Below are 18922 nucleotides of genomic sequence, written 5' to 3'. Positions count from 1 at the left end.
TTGCACTGGATATGGGGGTGCACAAGCAGGCACCCAGGATGGCGGGGGCATTGCAGGAAAGCTGCATAGGTGAGGGCACAGAGCAAGGACTACGGCTTGAATCTGAGGCTTAGAACACAGAAAAATTATAACCTGAATCAGGTCAGAACATACAGTGCCCAGCACTGTGGCTGTCCTGCCTTTGAAGCCAGATCAACTCAAGCACCAGGAAGTTATCTTTTCTAAAGTCAGAGAGGCAACTGGAGCCATTCTCGCGAGAACATGCTGCTTTAGAATATCCTGCACCAGGGTCCGGGAAAACCATGCCAGGCAAAGAACGTGCTACAAGATCAAGACTGAAATACATTAGTGGGAGTGATTTAGCTTGAGAAGTGTGATCACCAATACCATGAAATCTGGCGAGCTGGCTGCTCCCAAGATTACGCTGAAAATGCACCAACCGTGGCACAAATCCTAAAGGATTGGGGATTACAAAGTAGGAGCCAAAAGTTATGAATCAGGTGTTGGAGTTTGCCCTCTGATATGATATTATGCTGACCTCTCCTCTCCCAAAAGAATTTTCATTAGATAGTATAAGGCAAAGAACTCAAACCCCTTTGCCATTGATCAAGGCATAGCTAGGCCACAGCCAAATGATTTTCTCAACTGCTCCAAAGTATAGACTTGTCTTTATCAAAAAGGGCATCTCGGGCCTCCTCTCGTGGCACAGGTAGTTGAGCGCAGCACTGTGAAGCTATCCGCAACCTCTGCAGCACTGGTTTGATCCTGGCCAGACAGCAAGGGTCCCACATGGCGTGGCAGACCTCTCCTGTCTCGCCCGCTGCTCCCCTCAGCAGCATGTTTCAGTCAATCTGCCTGTTCTGTTCCCCGCTCTGTGTCTGGTGAATCCTCTCACCCTCCCTCGCATTTGGACTGTACCCCAGTTCTTGTATAAATATTTTTTAAAAATAAAAAAAAAGAGCATCTCCTTCTGCAGGAGGCAACAGCCCCCCACTAATGTTGGCTCAGTTGCTAACAGACCACGTGCTTCTACACCTCACACAACTACTATGTCTGATTCAGCTAAAATAGCACTTGGATGTCCCTTCCAGGCCAAAGGTTTACAGTAAATGCCCATATCACAGGCTCCAGCTGTAAAATCATCAATCCTACAATATCAGCAGCTCAGAATGTTCTTATTAATCCATCATTCATCGAGTCCAAAACCACTCTTATTACTGTAGACATGGTATCAACAAAAATAAAGCCACTGAAGCATCAAATGCATTGAAGAGAGAATATGAAGCTGGTGGTGACAACAGTTGGGTCATTGAAGCCAGAATGGTTGTTCCTCCCATGGGCATGGAAGGGCACCTGCCCCTAGATGAGAAAAAACTAGGCACCAGTTAGTCAACAGGGAAAAAGAAGGGCTGGACAGAGGTTGGGGCAGGCCCTGGACAGGTTCATAGGCACAGAACACCTAGGGGGAATGCCAAGCTGGGGATGAAAGAGTGAAATTGGCCCTCTTGTCCACAAGCAGAAATTGGTCAGGGAGGAGAGCGAGTGGCATCAAGGAGGCAGCACAGGTCCAGAGTCAAGGAAGATTGAGCAAAAAAAAAAGTCTGGACTGTTTCCCCTTTGGGCCACAGCCAGAGAAACAGCACAGCCAGTTGCATAATCCCACTATTTGCCAGAGCTACATTTTGTTCTGAAACCCTCTGCCCTGGGAGGTGATTGAAGAAGTCACTCAACAAGGACGAGGCAGGGAGAGGAGTCAGCAGGCGAGCGCAGGTGTGTGGGCCCGGCCGGCCGCCACCGCTCAGCAAGATGGAGGCCCTCAACGTGTCCAACCCGTACAACTTCACCCTGCCACCCAACTTCGGCAAGCGCCCCACCGACCTGGCCCTGAGCATCATCCTGGTAATCCTGCTGCTCATCATTATGCTCTCACTGGGCTGTACCATGGAGTTCAGCAAGATCAAGGCTCACTTCTGGAAGCCCAAAGGGCTGACCATTGCTCTGTTGGCCCAGTATGGCATCATGCCTCTCACTGCCTTTGTGCTAGGCAAGATCTTCCGGCTAAGCGACATTGAGGCGCTGGCCATCCTGATCTGTGGCTGCTCACCAGGGGGGAACTTGTCCAACATCTTCAGTCTGGCCATGAAGGGAGACATGAATCTCAGGTAAGGCTGGAGGTGAGAAAGGAGCAGGATGGGGCCAGGTGCCGCCATGTTGGAGATGTCACAATCGAGAGGAAGAGCTGAGGCAAAGCCGGGGGGGTGGGGTAGATGCTTACTTATGCGGGGCTGCAGGCCAGAGCTGGGGTGCATCTTGGTATAAACACTTAGCCAAAGGAGACAACCTACCTCAGGGCCATCCTTGAGACCCCTTGATCCCAGAAGCATCTCAGGACTGTCTTGAAGGAAGACTTACTTAACCCCAAGAGGCCGGCCTCTGGAGAACATTCCCTGCCTACCATGGTGGGCAAGCTGTCTGCTTTGGTGCCAGAGAGCTGAAAGGGGATGCAGTTGGTTCCAAACATCTTCAGGGAGGTCAAGGGGACTGGGAACCAAGTGAGCCCCTCTAGTTCCTGCAGCACAGGCTCATACAAGAGTCCCACCTTGAGCATACAGTGTTCTGCCACCTCACTGGGAGAAAACCCTTCCCTTCTATCAAATCTAAATCCTTCCTGTGGGAGAACAAGCCCTCGGGGTCTTCCATCCTGCTGACAGACTAGGCTCATTGCAGCCTCCGTGTCCTGAGAAACCCGATGTGTCTTGATCCTAGTGTAGAAGGAACACAGGACATTAGTATCGGGGTGGTGCTCTGAGGACTTTGTGGGTCTGTAGCAGCATCTGAGCAGGGTGGGACAACATAAGGGACAACAGGGGAGTTTTGAAGTGAGAAACCAGGTGTCCAGCCTCATCAGCTGCTGGATGCTAATGAGGTCTCCCCAAGTAATCACTGTGCTTCTGAGGCTCTCTCTACTACCAGTCAGACCGCAGTGATTCAGGAGAGGGGGCCTACGCTATTCCACTCAGCCTCCTCATCCGGGCACCTGGGGACCGTCATTCATCCTAGACCTCACAAGAGAAAATGCTCTGCTGAGACAGTCCCCTATTGTATAAAACCCCTTCCCACAGACATGTATTAACCCATGGCCCAGAGTCTCATGATCCCCCACCACAGCTGCCAGACTTGGAATGCAGCTTGAGTCCATCTGGGACAACTTATACTTGTGTTGGAAGATCTTTGTCACTGTAATACACATAACAAGTTGTCCCAGATTGACACTGATAATTAAAAAAACAAAAAACAGAAACAAACCAGCAGGCCCTGCAACAAGTTCTTTACATGAGGCCCCCATACAGGAGGAGGTAGGGTGGGAGTGTATGCGGGAAGGTGGTACATCCCATTTTAGTGATGAAGAAACTGCGCCTCAGAGAGGTTAACACATTTGTTCAAGGTCAGGAGTTGGGGAGTGGCTCCAAAGTCTGTGTTTTCACGCAAATATCTTCAGGGCCAGGTACATATGCAAACCAACAAAGTGGCTGGAGTCTGATGCCTGCTTCAGAGGGGGCGCCCGCCCCCCAAGCCCTGCAGACACACAAGCCATGCAGCCCTGTGCTCTGTGGGAGTGGGGTCCCCAAACCCTGCCACAGCTTCCCGATTTTCAAGAGAAGTTAGAATCTCCCTTTCCATGTGCAATCTCCCAATTTTGAAATATTGGCAACCCATTCAAAAAATTTTGCAACCCTGTGCAAGTCAAACAATACATTCTGAAGGACCAGCTACAGCTGGGAGGTGCCAGGCAGTCTGAGCCCAGTCTTTAAGCAGAGCGCTACTGTTTCCCATGGAAGATTGGGACAGGTCTAACACCCATTCCACTTTGCACATGAGGGAGCTGAAGTCCAGAGACTTGCCAGAGGTTCATAGAATTTGCCAGGGAAGTTGTGTTTGGAGCCAGTCCTGGGCTCTCTACCCCCACCCATTAGTCTCTGCTTCACAGGTGGAGACATGGAAGCAGCCTCCCTGACCAGCACTTGGGAACACTTTGGAGGCTGGGCCCTCAGATTGACCTCTCTAGGTAGCCAGGGAGGGCACCCCTTCCTCGAGATGCCACTAAACAAGTCCCCCAAACTGCAAGTGAATCACATCCAGAGACATTGTGCAGTAAGTTTGCTTGTGGGAGACAGAGAAGAGCTCACCAGACGGAAATGGGCCCTTTGCCTTCCCTTGCAGCCCCTCCAGTTCATCTGCTCCCTAACCCCTCCTGGCCCACAGCAGAGACCAGAGCCTCTGGCTGTAGGGACAACAGACTTGCAGGAAACCCAAGGATTCTCACAGATTTCCTGACTATGCCAGAGGAAGCCCAAGCAGGGTGAGATGGCAGCCATTCAGGTTCCTGAAGTTTCCCACTTCACCGTACTCTAATGGGGCCCCTCACAGCAAGCTCAGCTCCTGCCTTCAGTGCCTCCACTGACAGGGGTTCAAAATCCACCCTCCTTGGGCCTCCCCTGGTGGCGCAGGGGGTTGAGCGCTGGGCTGTAAAGCTGCCCGCAGCCTCTACAGTGCCGGTTCAATCCTGGCCAGCCAGGGGCGGGGGTCCCACATGGCGCAGCAGACCTCTCCTGTCTCGCCCGCTGCTCCCCTCAGCAGTGTATTTCATCCGTCTGCCTGTTCTGCTCCCCGCTCTGTCTCTGGTGAATCCTCTCACCCTCCCGCGCATCTGGCCTGTACCCCGGTTCTTGTATAAGTAAATAAATAAATCTTAAAAAAAAAAAAAATCCACCCTCCAGCCAGAGAGCAGATGTCCAAGACCAAGAGTATGCCGAGAGCACAGAGGGCAGGAAAAATAGAAATGTAGTGTGCTCCTTTCCCCCCGGGAGACAGCCAGGCCTGCAAAGTTCCTGTGGAATGGTTCCACCCGTGGAGCTGGCGAGCTGTCTCTCCAGGTAAACTGAGGGTTGCGATAGTCACAGATGCCAACAAGTTAGAAGGAGTGTGTCCCTGACCAGACCCCAGCATTTACACATGTGGAAGTGGCACCTGGAGGTGCCAGAGCATGGCTCCCACACAGAGCACAAGCACACCAAGTTCCAGAGCAAATTTCAAAACCCTTGACACACAAAGCCAAAGTAAGCACGACTCCACTGCTCAAGGACATCAAACACCAGCACACAAATCATGTCTCCTAAAGAGATCAATAATGTTTCTTCCCACAAACCTTTTCCCTTTACAAAACAGCAGTGGCAGCTCTCCTGCCCACCTGTGACTCCTCAGGCACCTCTCTTTCTCCTTTCTCTAATAAACCTGTCCTTTTCAAATGAACCAAGTGGGGCCTCCCTGGTGGCACAGGGGTTAAAGACAGCGCTATCAAGCCAGCCACTGTGGCCTGAGTTTGATTCCTGGCCAGGGAGCTGACCCACATGGCGCAGCAGACCTCTCCTGTCTGGCCCCCTGCACCCCTGAGCAGTGTGTTTCAGTAGATCCACCTGTTCTGCTCTCCACTCTGTCTCTGGGGAATGCTCTCACCCGCCTGCATCTCTGGCCTGCACCCAGTTCTTGTATACATAAATATTTTTAAAAATGATCAAAGAAAAGAAAGAAAAAAGATGAATAATTAGCACCAAAGTCCCTCATAGGCACCTCCCAGATCTCAACCCCTTGTAATTTGGAGCTCAGCATTTCCACACATCACTACAAGTGCACGTGGCCGTCAACTAATGCACCGTTCTGTTTGTGTTCGAATTTTTACACGAGCAGCATCATACCACCCTATCATTTGACAGCTTCCTTTCCTGTGAGATAGGCACATAAAGAAAATCGCTCCTTGTGCAGGAGAACTGGGGCATGCTTTTCTGCTGCTTTTTGTCCATTCTGCTGCCAGGTCTTTGTGTGGGTTTCCCCTTCTGCTGCCGTGAATGGCCTGTGCTTGTCCCCTGGGCCTGCAGGTGAACGTAGGTAGTAAAAAGCAGGACCGCTGAGGGGTGAGGTACACAAGTTTTCCACGAAGATGTCTCCAAGTATTTATTCTATTCACACTTCCCCTAATGTAAGTGAAAGCCTCTGTTTCTCCATGTTTTACTCTATATTTGGAATTGTCAGACTTAATTTCTGCCATCAGGTGAGAGTGTAATGGTCACAGTGGTTTTGAGTTTGATATCAGAGGAAATACAGCAGCTTTTCCTAGGTTTTCTGGTCATTTGGGTATCCGTTTCTGGAAATACATCCTTTGCCTATTTATTGAGCTGCTGTATTTTTTCTTATTCATTTGTAAAGTTAGTTATAGTCTATGTATGTTGCAACAGTTTACTCACAGTTTGGAGTTAGTCATTACACTTTGATAATGATGTCTTATGTTACAGTGTGTTTATTTCCATTTAGTCAAATGTACCATGGGTGGGGGGGGGCGGGTTTCTTTACTACCCTTGAGGTCATGAAGATATTCCCCTTTTTTTTAAAGTTTAAAGTTTTGCTTTTCACCTGGAAATCTTCAGTTCACCTAGAGCTTTATTTTTATGTTACATGATCTATCTTTATCTTTTCCATATGAATAGAGAAAATTCCCAGTGCCATTCAGGGGATTTTTTCCATTAATTTGTAATGTCATCTCCCCCATAGATCAAATTCACAAATATACATGGGTTCGTGTCTAGGTTATCTCTTCTCTTCTACTAATCTATGTGGTTACCTTTGTACCATTACCACATTTTTTTTAATTGCAATGATTTTATAGTAGTCCTGATATCTGAAGGTAACCCCCCCTAGTTTGTACTTCTTTTTTTGTTTGTTTTTAAAGATTTATTTATTTATGCATACAAGAACTGGGGTACAGGCCAGAGATGTGAGGGGTGAGAGAATTCACCAGAGACAGAGTAGGGAACAGAACAGGTGGATCTACTGAAATACACTGCTGAGGGGAGCAGTAGGCAAGACAGGAGAGGTCTGCTATGCCATGTGGGTTGCTCCCTGGCCGACTGAGGATCTAACTGGAGCTGCAGTGGCTGGTGATAGCTTGATAGCACTGTGTCTTTAACCCCTGCGCCACCAATGAGGCCCCTTAGTTCTTTCAATATGGAAAATATTCAATTTTTCTAAGTAATGAGAAATGTAGAACAGAGGAAATATTTTCATAGGTCACAGAATCCTTGTTTCCTAGGCAGATTACATTAAAGGTAAAGAAAAACCTTTGTTTTAATTTCTTGCCAAGAGCAAATCAATAATCTAAGAAAAAACTTTGTCCTTTTAACAGAGAAAATTAAATTCCAATTTTATATGTGTACTTTTAATATTAAAATTCTGCCTCTCCCTTTTTACTTATATGTTTCAATCTTAGTTTGACTACACATAAATTTCATTTCTTAAGATTTCTTTTCTATAAACCTTATGAAATCTGAAGATTTCTTTTTCATCTTTTGTCTTATATTTTTTAATTCTGGAACAATCATTTTACTTTGGGGCAAAATTACTTTCCTTTCCCTCTTCCTAAAAAACTTAAGTCCTTCCAATGCTTCCTTATCCCATAAAACCCACTATTTTCTTACTACTTTTTAAAGTTATTTTCTTCCATCCTTATTATTTCTACTAATTTTAACTATATATTAATTAGAATTATTAGTCCTTAGAATCCTTAATTTCTAATGAAAACTAAAAAGTAATAGTGGACTGACAAATTTACAAATTATATTTCATAATTTTTAGAAGTATATTCTTCTTCAATATAAATTTTCAATGTGGCACAAAACAAGTAACTTATAGACTCAAATGCCTTTTGCTGCTCTATAAAATTTAAAGAACCAAAAATAAATGAGCTTAAACTTATGCTTAATATTTAATGTTTATCTTAACTTGAAATAATTTAGATATTTAAAGGATGTATATCATGTAACTTATCTCAGTGTGACTTTAAGGTTTCAAGCTACCAAAAAGATTTTGGAAACTTATTTTTAAGTACACATAATATAAAGTATATTTATTGGTGAAAAGTCCATTTATAAACTTGTACCTTATAATCTCTTGATTTACTTATGCTTAAAAATTATGTTTAGATTTTGTTTCTCATTAAAATTTCATAAGACATTAAACAACTAATCATCTTATTATCTTTCTTGTTGACAAAATTTGTAATATGAAGCTAGCATGAGCTTATTTGACTTTTAATACACCAAAGTAAACTGTACTATAATTGATGCTGATTATTGTAAGGACATGCTGCTTTAATTAAACCAACAAACTTAAATTAACTTTTACTTACTGAAGATCACCCCAGATCACGTGAACTTGAAGTACGTTTGGGTTAGTTTCTATATTTCTGAGTATAAACTTGCTTTACAGAAACATTTCATTTTCTTTAAGTTAGTTAAATAGAACTACTTACAAACTTATGTTGACAATATCATTCAGAGGTAGAAAAATATCATACAGCTGGACCTCCCTGGTGGCACAAGGGGTTAAGATGTGACCTATGAAGCTATCCACAGCTTTTACAGCACAAGTTCGATTCCCGGCCAGGGAGATGCCCATATGGTGCAGCAGACCTCTCCCGACTCGCTCGCTGCTCCCCTCAGCAGTGTGTTCGTGAATCCACCTGTTTTGTTCCCCACTCTGTCTCTGGTAAGTGTCCTCTCACTCCCCACACTTCTGACCTGTACCCTCGTTCTTGTATGCATAAAGAAATAAATCTTTAAAAAAAGAAAGAAAAATATCACACATCTAATAATCCAAGGAAGAGGTCTCAGATTTTTTAAAATCTCCTTTCACTTGTTTATTTGCTTCAGTTAATTTAGAAATAGTATTGTGTAAAGAGACAACTTTAGAATCCTCAATATTGAAAAGCCTGTAGGTTCCCACTAAAATAACAATCCCATTCAGCTTTTTTAGTTCTATTGCTGAGGTCTTCTGATTCACTCACTACTGAATGACTCTGGCAAGCCACAACCCTTCTAGCCTCATTTCCTCCTTAGCAATAGGAAATAGCATGCTAACCTCCTAAGACTGCTGGCGAAGGTAAGCAAGCAATGTATGTAAAGAGCTTAGCGCAGTGCCTGGCACATGGTGGGTACTCAGCAAAATATAGTAATGGGTTCTCTATGCACACTAGACTCTATTTATACTCTCTATACTGTATCTTATAGTAACGGGTTCTCTCTGTGCTCTTCCTGTCTCCCACTCAGCATAGTGATGACCACCTGTTCCACCTTCTTTGCCCTGGGCATGATGCCCCTCCTCCTGTATATCTACACCAGGGGAATCTATGATGTGGACCTGAAGAGCAAGGTGCCCTATGGTGGCATTGTGCTATCAATGATCCTGGTTCTCCTTCCTTGCACCGTGGGGATCTTCCTCAATGCCAAACGGCCACAATACGTACGCTATGTCATTAAGGTAAGAACTGGGGCGCCGGCTGCCGGCAGCACCACCGCCATCTCAGTGTATGGCTTGACGCAAGTTATTGGGGCTTTTTCTGTGTCCATTTCCTGCCTTGTTTACAAAAAAATAGAAAAAGTCTACTATTTCACTTACTCTTACATCAGCTTCGTGGGATTGTAATGTGCATGAGAATATTTTTGAAAAGTTGGAGGGAAAAAGTGATATGCCACACACAGCTATGACCATTTTAATAATAAAATTATATTTGCATTATGCACTTACTAGATACTAAATTTTATGGTTTACACTTTCTGAGGATTCTATCCTCCAAGAGTCTGATATTTGCAGAAATGGAAGTAACGCAAGAGAAACAATACCCAAGGCGCATAGGATCAGGTATTAGCAGAATGCAGTGAAGGAAGCCTTCCTGGAGGGGGCGGGCTTGAGTCGGGACCAGGAGGGAGGGTAGGATTTGGGTAAGCCAGAAAAGCCTGAGCTGAGTTGCTCAGAGGGAGCAAGGGCAAACCTGGCTGGCTGGACGAGCAGCTTAAGGAAAAGTGACCTGGGAAAGAGGGGGAGCATGCACTGCCGACATCTCTGGAGTGGGCTGGGAGGAAGAGTGGAGCCCCATGGGCACAGACAGGGCATCCTAGCACTGCCTTGCCCTCAGAAGAGTCACAGGCTGGGAACGCAACCCAGGTTGCTCTGCCCACGGTATGGACCTTGGGGCTCAGCCGTTAGTCTCGCCATAACTCAGCGTTCCTCTCCCGGGGCTCGGACGCCATGCTCGTCCTCTGCAGCCACTCTGCCTCTTAGCACCTGACAGTCCGGGACAAGGAACCTGCATGTCAGCTTTTCAGGATTTATTTCCACACTATCCCTGTCAAGGGTAGGTTTGGCGCTTGCCCTGGTGTGGTCTACCCTCAAAAGCTGTTGGAAGACATGGAAAAGGCACTCCAGCTCCTGTGAACAGCCCATCATGCTCTGGACATCAGTTTCTGTTCTGTCTACAGGCTTCTCAGAAACCTTTCATGGCCGGGCCCCTCGCCCACGCATCCTTCCTCTCTCGCTCCCGTTCCTTAAATGACTCTGTACTGGCTCTTGGCTGTCCACATTGAGACAGGATCACAGCTCTGCCTCACTAAACTCCATTCCCCCGCCCAACCCCGTTCCAGCCAACACCTGTTCCCTCCTGGTGCCCCAGGAAGGACCCCGCCGCCCTCCACTCACTTCCTCCAAGGCCTTCTGTTTACACCACCAGGGCTGCAAAGTGCAGTTTCCTCGACTGTTCAGCTCAGTCCCCATCGCAGAATCCCTCTCCTCACCTAGGTGTCTCGTCCACGCGTAATCTGCCACCATCTTCCCCACTTTCTTTGATAAATCCATTATTTCTCAATTCTTGACGTTTTAGCAGCTTTTGGTGTGGCTGACCAGTAAGTGGCTCCTTCTCAAAAGCCTTTGCCCTCAGCTTCAGTGACTGAGGCCTCCTGCTCCTCTAGCATCTCTCTGGCACTTCTTTGTGGACTCCTTGTGTGTTCTCTGTATTCGGCCCAAGCTTTCTGCTTTTCTTGCCAGCCTTCCTTAAGCCTGGGATCTCTCCTCTCAAGGATCTTACTCTCCCTCAAAGTTTTAAATTCCTTAATGTAGTTCTTCAAGGCCATGATTTGCTCTGAACTGACTTTTCCAGTCTTGGCTCTTTTCTTTGCACATGCCCTGCTCTCCACATGGAAGACTTTCTAAGTCCACTTCACTGGGCTTAGGTCTGAACACAAATATCACCTCTTCCAGAAAGATTTCCTTAACCACAAGCCTAGGTAGGATGCTTGTTCTATTCAGTCCCTTAGCACCCAACACCCACCCCCTTGTATCTTTTATCTCACTGTATTATAAATACCTGTTCATTTTTATTCCCCACTCACCTGCAAGTTCCTCAAGCAGCCAGATCCTAAGGTTGTTTAACACCTAAGTCTCAGCCCTTCATAATGCCCCCGCAGAATGCCTGGGAATAAGGGAATTCTCTCTCACACATGGACAGGAAAAAGACATGCATTTGTGTTCATTTCATTCAAGGTAGCTTGTAGAAGTACAGAAATTAAAAAAATCACAGAAATAAAAATATGAAGTGACCCCTGATATCATTCAATGCAACTCTGCCCTTCCCCATTTTGTAGGTGAGAAAACCCAGGACTAAAACCCCACATGCAACTGATGCAAGAACATGCCTCCTTTTAACCTCAGAGTAACTTTAATTAAAAGTATTCTTCCGAGGTGAAAAGAATCTCAGATCTTAAAGGTGGAAAGGCCTTCCAGATGTTCAGTCTCCTGCCTTATTCCCATTTTGTGATCAAATGAGGCCCAGAGAAGTTACTTGGCAGCTGGGATTCTCGCCAGCCTCCCGTTCCTGTGGTGTTGCAAATTTACTGCCCAATTGCACAGTCAAAATGATTCCAGAGAACACTAAAAGGGCTAAGGTGTACCTGGCTGGAACACCAGTAACAAAGAACCACATCAAAGGCTAGCTACCTACAAACACAGCCAGGTCTACCTTGACACACTTGGCCCCTGAATGACCCCACATCAGCAGCTCCATTTGAGCACAAGCTCCCCGAAGGGAATCATTCCTCTGAGGATGCAAACATGAGGGGTCAAGACGCAAAGGCTGAGGTCTCCTTGTTTTTAGGGCTTTTTAAGGGCTACACTCATCCTACATTTCTGTTTCATAAAATGTTACAAGCTGAAAAACAGCAAACGATTGACCCCATTAGCTCTCTTGAGAGACTTTCAAATCAAAACTACCTAACTTGGGATAACTGGTTCTAGCAGCAGGTATCTGCTTACTCCTCTCAACCAGTTGCATTTCCTAGTAGGAGCTCACATAGAAATATGCCGAGATGTAATTTCAGGGATGGCCCATTTGGAAAACAAATCAAGTAGCAGTTACCCAGGCAAGGGTTTATTCAGTGGGTAGGTTATTAAAACTGAGCCTGACATGGTCCAGAAGCCACCTTTACCATAAACCATCCACCACTCTTTAATAAGGGCCCCACCATCAAGGGGGCACCACACCACCTAAGCTTTCCCCATCCCTGTGCTATCAATGATCTGACCTGACTCAGCCTCTGCCCACCTGTGACTTCTGCCCTCTGGGCTGCTGTGTCCTTTAACACTTGCCTCTGCTCCTGCTTCCCTCACTAAGTTTGAGTACTCCCTAAATAATTAATTCATTCAACAACTTGTGTAGGCCATCTTTGTGGAGTTTGGGCCAGTTCATCTCCTGGATGACTGGCAAGCTGAGGGGTTGGCTGCTTGTAAATGGACGCTGATCAGAGCTTCAGTGGCCCATGACAGGGCAGGGAGGTCAGTTGGCATAAAATATGGAGCCCCACAGATAAACTGCCTAGGCCCCTTTATCAGCAAAAGGTTGTGAACAAGATTTCCACACACAATAGGACTGAGGACAACAGGAAAATCAGATGTGTAATTAATTGCTCCCCATTACCTATGAAAAACAGAAACTACAATTTACCAAGTGCATCTTACATGCCGTGTCCTATGCTGTCAACCTCACTGAGGCTGAGTGACTCTCCTAGGTTTACACAGCTAGAGAGCCACAGGCAGCTCTCACTCCTGGGTCACGAGTGTCAGTGCTCAAAGCTGCTTTGCTACCGCTGCAAACTGCAAAGCTACAGCTAAAATTTGAGCCGTGTTTAAAATGTGATCAGAACATCGTGAATGTACTAATGCCACTGGACACATAAAATGGCACTTTTATGTTATCCTTTACCACCTTTTCAAATGATACTGGAAATACAAATGCCACACATGCCAATTGGAGACTCAACCGGCACGAGACCGTTACACAATAACCCATGTTCAAGAGAAGTCTGCTTTACTTACAAGATGAGGACAAAGAGCCTTAAACTTATACATGTATTTTCCGTTTGGAGTGTGGCCTTTGTCTAAAATGTAGGCACGTAAGGGTACTTTAAAAGTGCATCATCGGTACATGCTGAAAATTTTTACATTGTAATTCCATCATAAACCTTCGTACTAAAACATGTAAATATGTAAAATATACTATAAACTTTAATACTGCTTTAACATTAAATATTGTATAAACATTTAACTTAATCAATATTAAACATTAAAACAATGTTTTGCTTTTATAGCACTTACCTGCATTTCTGATGCCATTTCCCAAGATATTCCGGACACTCTTTGGGAATGAACTTCATACCCAGCTGCAGGTCATTCAACAAAGTAGGCTCATCCTTTGTAGCTACACATCTGAAAGCTTTATTTCCTGGCTTGATTACCCACATTTGCCAGCTTCACTCCAAATGACTCTTACAAACTTTCAAAAGTAAAATTCATCCTTACGTGAAATTCCTACCCATAATGGATGTATGAGACATGACAGGTTCTAAGAATAACTTGAGTTCTAAAATATTTGCAGCAGTGGCAGTATTGCAGGAAATGTGTATACAGGCTCCAAAGATGAAAACTTGGAAAGAGAACTTTCATCTTACAAGGGCTACTTTGCAGGACTGTGGCCTCATTCCTTCGGTCACAGCACCTCACTGAAAAAACTGCTACCCAGACAACATCTAGCAGCTGTGCTTGGCTGGAGTATGCTAATCCTGTCTTCTTCCAAAGGAGCTTCCTACCCATTAAAATTCCAAAAAGATGGAAGACAAAGATCTTTTCATATACCCTTCCACTTCTTTTACTAGAATGTTTTCTACTTCCTCTCCCCTCCCAACCTCTAACCCCCCTAATTGCCGGTTCTTCTCATCCACAGGGAGGGACGATCATCTCACTTATGCTCACTGTGGCTGTCATAGCACTCTCTGCCATCAATGTGGGCAGCAGCATCCTATTTATCTTCACACCACACTTAATGGCCACCTCCTCCCTAATGCCTTTCGTTGGCTTCCTGCTGGGCTACATTCTCTCCGCTCTCTTCCGCCTCGAAGGACGGTAGGTATCACTTTAGTTCCCACTGCCCCACGGGCATCATTCTTGGTCCCGGTCTCTAATGAAAAAGGTAGGGAAATTCATCATCTGGAGAAGGCATTTTCCTAGCAATACCTTCAAATCCATCAATAGGACAAGGACCTTCACACTGAGAAATATTGCGCAAGGAAGGTATCGACTGACTTACAAGCTAAGAGAAACCCAAAGCCCAAAGGCATCTGGTCATCCACTGGAGTGAATTCATGCCACAATGGCTAGGTTTATGTTGATTCTTCCTTTCCCTGCTTTTCGTCTGCCTAGGGATTTCACCTTACAAGAACAGGTGAGAGTCAGTCCTATTAAGCTTATGCTATCATCTAATCCAGCTCACAGAGCTAACTTTAGGAATAGTTCGAGAGCATGGTATGGGAACATTAGGCATCCTGCCTACAGTGTCCCTTTCAGGGACACTGTTTCAGCCATACAGACACATGCATGTGCAGGAGTTAACATTAGTAGCACCCAAGTCCCCCGCCCCCTCCCCCCAACAAAATGAGTTGTTGTGAAAAATGAATTAAACCAGGCTAGTAAGATTTCTACAGAATGTGTCATGGGACTGCCCAGGCAGTCAAAAGGCTGTCAATGACGAATGTCAATTTTGAAAGACAAACGGCCACATCAAGTGATAACACGGTAGTCTCCATATTGTGCCTTGATGGCCGTCAGGGTTTTAATATACTAACTGCAGTTAAATGTAGACAGACTACTCTTTAATCCTTAAAATGGAAAGCAAAATGAAGAGAATGTTCGGAAGATAACAGGGCAAATCAAATTTGTCTTTTAAATTGAGTTCCAAATCCAAAAGCTGGGGACAGGACAAGTTCCCCAGACATTTCAGACATCTCTCAAAGTTGAAATTGCAATTGGCCTGTATGTAAAGCCCAAATAAGCTACTAAATGATAGTGGTTCACATCTCCCTTTCACCCCTCACCAGACACTACTCCAAATTTTAATTTGCAAATCCTACAAAAGTAGACACACTTCCAAGTTACTAAGAGTATCTCCTGAGTTAAGCCCACGAGTCACCATCTTCCACAAGGCTAGTGGCTTCACAAAATGTCAACTTTTCTGGAAACCATGTGCACTCCATCTGGCTCACATCCATCTTTCTGAGTTATACATACGGTCCCATGGGTCTTAAGAGCATCTGGGTGGGTGGAGGAACGAAGTTACACCCTCACATCCTTTCTGTGAGGACATACGGGGTTTTTTTTAACCTACACAGATGCAGACGCACAGTCAGCATGGAGACTGGATGTCAAAATGTTCAACTGTGCTCCACCATTCTCAATGTGACCTTCCCCCCTGAAGTCATTGGACCACTTTTCTTCTTTCCTCTCCTCTACATGATCTTCCAGCTTGGAGAAGGCCTTCTCCTAATCGCCCTCTTTCGGTGCTATAAGAAAATCAAACCTTCCAAAGGTGAGTGTATCTTTTGGGAATCCCACTCTCAACTGATTCTGCCAGCAAGTCCTGCTCTGGCCAGGACCTTTTGGAAGGGCCGTTTATCAGGTCACTAGAAGCAAGGTAATACGACCTCAAAGAGCCAAGGCTCATTTCACTAACTGCATTTTATTTCCACTCTCTAAGCTGGAAGAATCAATTGTGATAGTTTGCCTTCTGGGACACCAAAGCAACTTTGACTCCTTTAAGGAGGAAACCAATCAGGATTCAGAGTGAGGATAAGCCAGATCTGCCCTGGACATTAGAAAGTTGTTTCAAAGGTCTCGACTGACAAACATTCAGATGTCTCTGTGCGATTCGGCACCAGGTTCTTATGTTCTAGAGCCAGGTCAGAGCTCCATGCGTTGCTGACACCCCCTACTATGTATGGGAAAACTTATTAGCAATGCAGCCTGACAAGCCAGAATCCAAGTAAGAGTTCCAACTCTAGCTAGAATTAAGAAAACAAGTATAAGCTTTTTCAACAGTAACTAACACCATAACCTCGTCAGTATGTTTTATACTCTAACCTGGTTACTTGTGGATTAACTCTTCCTGATCAACAGCATTTATTTTCTAAGGTACTCAGAGCATTTCTCTTCAAAATATAATCAACCTCAATGAATTCTTTGTTCAGAGAGTACCTTTAAACCCAATTCTTTTCTCAAAACCACCTTTCTCGGTAACATATTCTAGTATTTTTTAACTCTTAAATAGTTTATTATCCTTAATCACGCCCTCAAATCCTTCACCAGCCTTATATTTCCCATGAAAATTAAAAGCTCCATGGGGGCCTCCCTGGTGGCGCAAGGGGTTAAGCACCGCACTATGAAGCAATCCCCAGCCAGCCAGGGAGCAAACTACATGGCAAACCAGACCTCTCCTGTCTCACCCGCTGCTCCCCTCAGCAGTGTATTTCAGTCAGTCTGCCTGTTCTGTTTCCCCACTGTCTCTGGTGAGCCCTCTCACCCATCATCTCTGGCCAGTGCCCCAGCTCTTGTATGCATAAATAAATCTTAAAAAAAAAAAAAAAAAAAAAAGTGCCCACAGCGCTGTGAAGCTGTATGCAGCCTCTGCAGTGCCGGTTCGATCCCCCGCCGGCCATGGAGATAACCCACATGGCAAGCAGACCTCTCCTGTCTCGCCTGCTGCTCCCCTCAGTATATTTCATGAGTCTGCCTGTTCTGTTCCTCACTGTCTTTGGTGACTCCTCTCGCCCTCCCGCACATCTGGCCAGTACCCCAGTTCTTGTATAAATAAATCTTTAAAAAATAAATAATTTTTTAAAAAAGTAAAAGGTCCTTCAAGACCCTAGGGATGTACACCCTAGAAAATACCACTTCCTCAGGTGGAATTACAGCAGCAATTAAGAGTTATAGTGAACTATGATGTAATCTTATTTATCAAGAAGCTGAAACAAAACAAAAACAGCTCACTATACTGCAGAACCATTTTAATCACTTTGGATCAAAATCAGTGTTAAAACAAATTTATAATATGAAGCTTATCTGAGAGCAACTCAAGAAATGTTTCCCCATTGCACTCTTAAGTGCAAGAGGGAAGAAGTTTCTAATACAATCACCCAGCTTCCCAAATTTGTAGTCTGAGTCCCAGAAAGGTCTGCAATCCTCTAAAAGAGCCACACACTCATTGTGGGTAGTTTGAGTCTCAAAATCCAAAACTTCACTCATGATGTGCTACAGAAGACTCCTGTGGCAATACTATGTGAAAACAAGTTACCCCTTTGGTACTATTGGACTAAAAACGTTAATCGGTCAATTTTGAATTTTTGAAAACTCTAGAAATGGAACGAAAGGAGAACCCTGACATACTTCACAGCTTACATCCATACAGGCAGGAAAAGGGACAAATACAATGTGGGGGACACAGAAACTCCTCTTAGAAAACTTCCCCAAAAATCTTCCTTCCTGTCACAACTTGCTTCCCGAATGCAAGTTAACTGGTTATGTTCCAGCTCAAACCACCTCTGTGTTTGCATGTACAAAGCTGTAAATGGAGAAGAGTAAAAATTCTGCTCCTGTATTATACCTTTTATTACTATTACCATTAGGGATGCTGAAAAGAAAATCCATCTCCCCTCAAGAGTTTAAAACAGGAGAGATGAGGGTCTCCCTGGTGGCACAGGGGGTTGAGACGCAACCTATGGGGCTGTCCGCGGCCACTGCAGCAAGGGTTCGATCCCTGGCCAGGGAGCTGCCCACATGGCGCAGCAGACCTCTCCTGACTCACCTGCTGTTCCCCTCAGCAGTGGATTTCAGTAGATCTGCCTGTTCTGTTCCCCATTGTCTCTGGTGAGTCCTCTCACCCCTCCATACCTCTGGCCTGTACCCCAGTTCTTGTACACATAAATAAATCTTTAAAAAAATGAGATGATAAAACGGGGTGGGGGGGCACAAACACCACATGCATAGCCAGGGTAAAAGTTGTTTATCTTCCAGACTGAAGCTTTGGACTAACTACCATTTTTCTCCTCCTCTACCTTTAACCCTTTTCAACTCTACAGACAAAACAAAAATGATTTACACAGCTGCCACAACTGAAGTAACAATTTCAGGAGCTGTGAGCAATGGCACCACACCCACTAAGGGGAGTGCAGTGCTTCCTTGTACAGTCTAACCTTCTCCCCGTGTCCTGGATTTTGATCAAAGAGCAACACAGAAAGCCAGTGTGATAAGCTACGATGAACAGCATGATGAAACAGCCAAGTCAGAGTCTTTGTCCAGCATTTCCAGTAATAACAACCAGTCGGCAGCCCTTGCCTGGAAGACAGCGTCTACCTGAAAAGCCTCACCTATTACCAGCTTAGAATTTTGATACTTGTTTATAAAAGACACTCAATGACAGCTCTGACAGCCGGAACCAAAACTGCATTTTCCCCTCATGTCTCTATTAACAGTGCCTGACAGGCATATAGAAAGGCACTCAACTAGTGAACTCGTCAATAAATGATGTTTTTACCCAAAATAAAAAAATCATGTTCCAACTTTTGTCCAAAAGGTAGATTGCTGTGGAATCAGACTTCAGAAGTTCTTTCTGATCTTACATAGGCCCCATTCCTTCCCTTTTTGTTATCACTGTGACTGAAGTTCC

The 18922-nt window shown here is 45.1% G+C and overlaps 1 protein-coding gene across 1 annotated transcript; it reads left to right on the top strand.

The window, feature by feature from the left end:
• Positions 1 to 1806: 1806 nt before the first annotated feature.
• Positions 1807 to 18448, top strand: SLC10A1 (solute carrier family 10 member 1; the record flags this gene model as incomplete). Its single annotated transcript, XM_084240289.1, has 5 exons — positions 1807 to 2162; positions 9156 to 9366; positions 14153 to 14331; positions 15594 to 15790; positions 18336 to 18448. The coding sequence occupies 5 exons, from the start codon at positions 1807 to 1809 to the stop codon at positions 18446 to 18448; spliced, it is 1056 nt and encodes a 351-aa protein (XP_084096415.1).
• Positions 18449 to 18922: the final 474 nt, after the last annotated feature.

This window comes from Talpa europaea (genome assembly GCF_964194135.1).
Source record: "Talpa europaea genome assembly, chromosome: 8".
In the NCBI taxonomy this organism is placed as follows: Eukaryota; Metazoa; Chordata; class Mammalia; order Eulipotyphla; family Talpidae; genus Talpa; species Talpa europaea.
This window is presented reverse-complemented; position numbering and strand designations above follow the sequence as displayed.